The sequence below is a fragment of the Bombina bombina genome, chromosome 6, assembly GCF_027579735.1.
Source record: "Bombina bombina isolate aBomBom1 chromosome 6, aBomBom1.pri, whole genome shotgun sequence".
In the NCBI taxonomy this organism is placed as follows: domain Eukaryota; kingdom Metazoa; phylum Chordata; class Amphibia; order Anura; family Bombinatoridae; genus Bombina; species Bombina bombina.
This window is the reverse complement of record NC_069504.1, coordinates 505,122,678-505,130,124: the sequence shown is the minus strand read 5'-3', so window position 1 is coordinate 505,130,124 and position 7,447 is coordinate 505,122,678. Positions and strand designations below refer to the sequence as shown.

The window sequence follows — 7,447 nt, the reverse complement described above, 5'->3', positions numbered from 1 at the left end:
ATGTGCTTCTCTACACAAATGTCCTTGTGACAGTGATTTCTGTAAAGATGCATATAGCTATAGATGGGCAGACAGATCAGATAGATGTAAATAGGCACAGATAGCATAAACAAATAAAAAAAAAATCCAGTGTCATTTAAAATCTAACCAACATACAAACACCGGATTTGTGTCATCCGGGTTTAATTTTTAACCTATTGATTGCCAGTGCCAAACAGAAATGCAACGTAAAAAAAATCTATTGTGTGGGGGTGGGGGATGATCCCTCCCCCTGCCGTGACGTCACGGGGGCTGCATACCTTGCAGGCGCTGTCCTTACACAAACAGTGCTGAGCCATGTCTGCCAGCCCGGGATATAGCGAGGAGAAAGGCGGCAGCCTCGGGGAGCCTGAGTATGGCCAGGACCCGGCCAGCGGGGGCATCTTCAGCACTGACTATAAGAGGTAAATGCTTTGTTTATAAGCTGGGGCACGGTCGTGTTGGAGCGAGCATCCTGACGGCCCAGACAGGGGGTATTCTCTGCACTGTGTGTGTGTGCACTGAATGAATCTGTATGTGCACGAAAACCTCCTTCAAAAAGGCATTCACCAATCGGTTCTAATGTATTGTAATGTGGTACTCTTTAGTGATGTGAATCGTGAGAAATGTATATTATGAATGGTGGCAAAAATGTCATTTTATTACTCGCCTGATCCTGCAGCTTTGTATCACTAAAAACCTGCACTGGGGGGATTAAATATGTAACCCATGTTTTCTTTACATATCTGACCATATACTTCGTGGTATCTGTAATGTACAGCATTATGGAGAGATTTTGTATTGCTACACATTAGGATTTACTGTTACCTCTCTCTAAAAAAGGTGCAGAATGTAACAGTGGCAACATTTGTTGGGATTGATGGGTTGGATGCGCTTTATAACACCAATATATCGATGTTTTAATTAATTGTAATGTAATCTTCATATGCTTTTAGCAGACATGATGAGCTTAATACTCTAATACAGAAAAGTGACAGCGGAATTGCTTGCAGTGTTGTTACATAAATAGAACATAAATAAATGAATGTGGATATAAAACAAACCTATCTGAAGGAGAAGATCAAACTACAATGTAAGCAAATAATAAAGTCCAAGTTTTAAACCCAGGAGGGACCATTCCCCCATTGCCATGTTTAGGGCAAAATATTCTGAAGCATTGTTGCCTCTGCCAGATATTCTGAAGCATTGTTGCCTCTGCCAGCACTGTATTTTTTTTTTAAAGGGACATGAAGTTAAAAATTAAACTTTATTCAGAGAGAGCATTTCATTTTAGGAGACTTTACTTCTATCATCAAATTTTTTTTTTTATCTTTGGGTCCAGTCCTTTGTTAAAAAGTCAGCTGCAGAACAGCAAGGCACTACTGGTAGTTAGACAAGCAAATCTGGCAAGCCAATGACAAGAGGAGTATGTTTGTAGTCACCAATCACCAGCTAGTTCACAGCAATACATGATGCAAATCAGTGGTGTTCTGAATGTCTACTGCAAGTGAACTTTATATTATGATTTAAACCAAATTTGATTCATGTTTTATTTAAAGAAATAACTAAAATGCTTTCATAAAAACATTGTGTAAAATATTTCTAGGTACATCTTATAGTTGTATTGGCCTTTTTATATCAGTGTTACAAAATGCTTGAGAGGTTAGGGGGAAAAAGAATGGGTGAGGGGTTCAAATTGTACAATAAGAAAAAATAAGACAAGATCTGAACAACCAGAAGAGATAGGAAAGTTTACAGCAGGGGAAGGGAGAAACAAATTAACATATCAATAGTGTGACATCTGTCCAAAAGCACTGGGTATAAAACTAATTACAAACAGTGATGGCCAACTTCCTAATACATGGGGGACACACATTAATAATTAAGAAGCCATTAAGGGATAGGAATGTAAAAATTGTACTGAATTTTAAACTTTAAGGGGTAGTCTAGTCAAAAATAAACTTTCATGATTCAGATAGAGCATGCAATTTTAAGCAACTTTCTTATTTACTCCTATTATCAATTTTTCTTCGTCTTCCTTTATTTGAAAAAAGAAAGAATGCAAGCTTAGGAGCCTGCCCATTATTGGTTCAGCACCTGGGTAGCGCTTACTGATTGGTAGCTACAGGATATTTGTATGCAGTATTAAAAAAACAGAAAAAGAAATCAGAAAAAAATGCTTCTATAGGCTAAAGTGGCAAGTATTTAGAGTTACCCCCCCCCCTACACTTGAGCAATAGCAGGAACCTGGCTCTTTGTAAACCTAAATGGAATAGAACCCTAACTAATGTCATTGCTAACACCTGTATTTGTCCTACAATACATTTCAAAATAACTGCTGTAAAAAAAAGGTATATATGACCAAAGCGCCTAACTAAACGGAGGCTAAGGTACTCTTGTGGTGGGGAATAATATTCTTTAATTACATACAAACAGTTACATACATGGATCCATGCACTGATTAAAAAAGTTCCAATATTAAAAGATACAATATTAAAAACAATAATAAACTGTATTACATAAAAACTATTTATGCACAATGCTATACAAAATGATATTATTCAACCCTCACTGGGTCTGATATATAGTAGTAAAAATAAATAATTGATATGCACCTTCAACAGGTCAGATTCTGATAGATAATATTGTCCAATAACTTCAATAAATGACTGTATTGCTAGTGTCCAAAAAATGAATCTGGTGAAAAAATATAGGTGAAAAAATAGGTACCTCAAGTGGACAAAAATAAAAAGTAAAAAAAAATATAGATATAAAGTTGAAATTGGCACTATTTGCCTTGAAATCCAGTGAAAGTGATGGTGAGGGTATATCCACAATAATCAAAAGTGAGCCCAAATCCTGTATCAAAAACTGTGTTCAAGTGTTTAATTAATCAAGTGTCCAAAATATAAAAAAATTGATGATAGTGGGATGTAAAAATGTGTAGATGAAATCGTTGAATAAAGCAATGTGATTGGATGTGGTGTTTAGAAAACTCCTTATATAGTCTCCTTTTATAAGGGCTTAGATGTCCTGTTATGAAGGATTGGTGTATTCTTTAGGGTTATCAATGATACTATACAAAGATTCCAAATGTTCTCCTGCAAAAAGATATGGATAATAGTGTAGATCGTATTGGCATAGATAAAGTAATGAAATTTGGCTTACCAGTACACCGGTCAACGCGTTTAGGCCCGTGATGGGCCTTTTTCAAGACTCGATGAGGTAAAAAAAAAGGTCTATTACACCTGGTCTGTGCAAGACATGCTTGAGCATTACATACACATGTGGTATGAGTTTAATTCATTGGAAGCTTGGTATTAAGACCAACTTTCAATCAGACCATTCCATTAAAAATAGAAAAGATCACAGAATTTAACAGATATAAAATCATACTTTTGCATCAGCAAGGTCACTTTTAAAGGGAAATCAGCAAACAAACTGGATACTCAAGATGTGGTATTCAAGCTGTTATAAAGAAATTTGAAGAATCAGGGGAGGTCAAGGACAAAAAAATGACTGGAAGGTTAAGAAAACTTTCAAAATCTGATGAGAAGTTTCTCAGAGTTTCTTCTTTGAGAGACCGGAAGAAGTTCAGCTAGAACCTGGCTCAGCATCTGGCGGCTTCATCGGGATGCCAAGTTGACCCTTCTACAGTCCGAAGAAGCTTGATCAGGAATGGTCTTTGTGGAACGGTAGCAGCCAAGAAACCACTTTTTCAGAAGGGGAATAGAGTTAAAAGGCTAAGATATGCTAAAGTTCACAAAGATTGGAATGAAGATCATTGTAAAAGAGTATTATGGAGTGAGGAATCCAAGTTTGAAATTATTGGGTCCAATTGTCGACACTATGTGAGAAGAATTGGAGAGAGATGGAAGAATTAGTGCTTGTGGCCTTCAGTAAAACATGGTGGAGGGTCTGTCCTGGTTTGGGGCTGCATTTCTCCCAGTGGTGTTGGCAATATTGTCCGAATTGATAAGATCACTAATGCTGAAAAGTACAGATAGGTTTTAATTAATCATGCAATTCCTTCTGGAAAACGCCTGATTGGCAATTCTTGGCACTTTTAGCTTCTGGGCATGTGCTGATCGAAGCGTGCTAGTTGGGACCTAGAGCACCAATAGTTCTTTTAAATAGCTTGTTCCCTGATCATGCAGAGATTGTAGGATAGCAGGCCTATCCTGAATATATGCACCATTTTATTGGCAGCCACTGCAGAGAGTCGAGGATAGGTGTTACAAGGCAAGATTTTGGCTGGCCGGTTAGAAGCCTTGCTGCAGAACTTTGTAACAGATGGAGTAGTTTTTCTAGGAGACCATAATAAAGAGCATTTCTGTAGTCCAAACATGATGTCACCAATGCATGTATAATCATGGGAAGATCTTCTGTAGGAATCAGGTGCTTGATCCTGGCTATATTCTTTTTATGAAAGAACAAGGCTTGTACTGTGGCTGATAAATGATGTTTCAGAGAAAGTTCACTGTTAAGCATAACACCAAGATTTCTTACTAGATTTGAGGTTTGTAGTTTTGATCCTCCACATTCTAGACCAATTTGTTGATCTTGCTGCAACTTAGTTATCATCATACTATCTTTACCCATCACAAAATATTCATTTATTTTAGGTTAAGTTTCAACCAACTAGCACTCATCTATTCCAAGAGGTCAGCAAGACATATAATATTGTTTCTACTGCAACGTTTGAGTTTGGCTTAAAGGAGATGTATATTTGTGTCTCACCTGCATAACAGTAGCTGAGGCCATGCTGCGTTATGATATCTCCCATGTGAAACATATACACTGCAAATAACATGGGAGATAAGATGGAACCCTGTGGGACTCCACATGCCCAGGGGATAGATGGAGAGGTGCAAACTCCGGATGACACTCTCTGGGTTCTTTCAGACAGAAATGCTTCTAGTTGGGTTGCAACAAGTTTCTCAGTGGCTTTTCCTAGGAAAGGATGGTTTGAGATAGGTCTGTAATTCTCAATGCAGTCAGGATCCAATTAGGGCTTTTTAAGGATAGGATGGAGAACTGCTTGTTTATATATATATATATATATATATATATATATATACACACACACAATAGTGAAATTGAAATACCAGCACTCACTGTTACCATGGGCAAAGCCGGGGTGATCTCAGAAATATGCAGAAAAGAATGGCCAGAGAGAGCACTCACTATGAAAAACAAAATGTTTAATGGTAAGAGTTAACATTTTCGGGGAACAACCCCCGTCCTTAGATTCCTGTAAAAAAAGACAACAAGTGTCACAAATATATATATATATATATATATATATATATATATATATATATATATATATATATATATATACACACAAATGAGAATGAAGTGGCACACACCAATATAGCAGCTACCCGGTGCACTGCAAGAAAATGTTGCATAAAGATGTAATCCAGAATACACTCACGGCCCAGTGTGTTCACAGTATCCGGAAAGAGCAGGCAACACAGGATATTTAAATAACAAGCCTTTTATTCCAATAAGGTGAAACAGCAGGGCCTTAACCCATAATGTTTCAGTCTACACTTTGTCAAACGGAGCCCATGTGAGAGATTAAAAACCGTATAAGTGACCCAACATATATACACAAGATAATAAACAAAATATGCATAAAACCCGCCAAACCGCGCTGTAGCCATCCGCCCACACTGACTGCACCGGGCGGATGGCTACAGCACGGTTTGGCGGGTTTTATGCATATTTTGGTTTTAGGTGCTTTGCTGTACTTCTTTGGATTCTTTTGACATTTGACAAAGGCACGATTATGTCTGGATTTTAAATTGAATTAATAAAGTTATATTTTTTACTAAAAAAGCCCAGTGAGTGCCTGCATTTTTGGATGGCTTGGATACTTGTCTAGCAGTGCACCGTGGCATTACTGGTTGTGGGTAAGATTGTGCTGTCCTTTCTGGATTTCGTATATATATATATATATATATATATATATATATATATATATATATATATACTGTATATATATACTGTATATATATAATATTATAATCCTTTGCAGTCAAATACATGGCCATATACTATATTCATTTTAACCCTTATAGAAAGAAATTTAATATTTATATGATTCATTTTTATTGGATAGAGTTTATATGAGCGTAACAGTATATATTAAAGGGACAGTTTACTCAAAATTTTTCTCACCTTTAATTTGTTCCCAATGATCCACTTAACCTGCTGGAGTGTATTAAATTGTTTACAAGTAGTTCCTTTACCCTTATATTGGCATTTGAAATAGTTGATTTAGCATGTGGTATCCCCACCTATTCTGAAAGTTTGTGGCCGCAGGTCCAAGCTATAGATAAGCTTTGTAAACACAGACAGCAGAACAAATTACACTCCCAGTGTTGATTTTCCATTGTTCTCTCCAAGTACTGGTGATTGTTTTATGGACAGATATAAGATAAAGAAGCATTTATATGTACACAATGTGATAAAGTAATGAGATCTGATTATACCTACAAGCTCAACCCATTTTATTAGATTGTGGCTTCAAAACACAAAATAAGAGCTTTAATATACACAAATAAACATTAAAAAGCTAATTGTCATACATTTTTTCATACAGGTTTTCAGTCATGCTGGCCCGACGCACATTAATTTTGATTGCGCTCAAGTGAATGTATTTACTTTCAACTTGTAATATGAGTGCAAGTTAACCCGGTCATTATATTGCTATATCGCTCACGGGCAAACGTTAGCGCGCCACTTGTAATCTAGCCCTTAATTTGTGCCTAAGTTGAAAATAAATGTGATTGTGTGAGCTAGAATGATTACCACGACTTCAGAGCTCTGGTTAACTGTTTTGCAAAACTAAAAACATGTCACAAAACATCAAACATACATTACACAATACAGTTACACTCATAATAACACCATCTAAAAAAAAAATATTGCACACAAAATTATAAAGGCTCAAAGATATGAGATCTAACGTGTTAGAAAAAAAAGGCAGGCAAAGGGCTTTAAGATAGACATACATACATATACATGTCTAAAATATATATGTCTATATATGTATACATACTGTATGTATTTATGTATTTATTGTGTATACAGGTGGCCCTCGGTTTACAACGGTTCATTTTACACCGTTTCAGAATAACAACCTTTTTTTTCAGTCATGTGACTGCTATTGAAAAGCATTGAGAAGCAGTGCATTGATTAAAATAGCCAGTAGGTGGAGCTGTCCCCTTGTGTTGCAGCAAACATATGCAAGCCAAGCAAGCTGAAATTAATCAGTTTAACCAGACCTTAGCTATTGAGCAGCTTGCAAAGAACAAGATCTTCCTATCTATAAATCAGTCCAGATTGGAATGCATAGAAAGAACTGTTTGCAGAAAAATGCAAGTAAATTCTGTGTTGTGTGATTATTTTATTAGGT

At 36.4% G+C, this 7,447-nt stretch overlaps 1 protein-coding gene across 1 annotated transcript in view; it reads left to right on the top strand.

The window, feature by feature from the left end:
- Positions 1 to 336: 336 nt before the first annotated feature.
- AP3B2 (adaptor related protein complex 3 subunit beta 2) overlaps positions 337 to 7,447 on the top strand; it is a 183,373-nt gene continuing 176,262 nt past the window's right edge. The window contains 1 exon segment of the mRNA XM_053719312.1: positions 337 to 443. Coding sequence (XP_053575287.1) covers positions 337 to 443 — 107 coding nt within the window.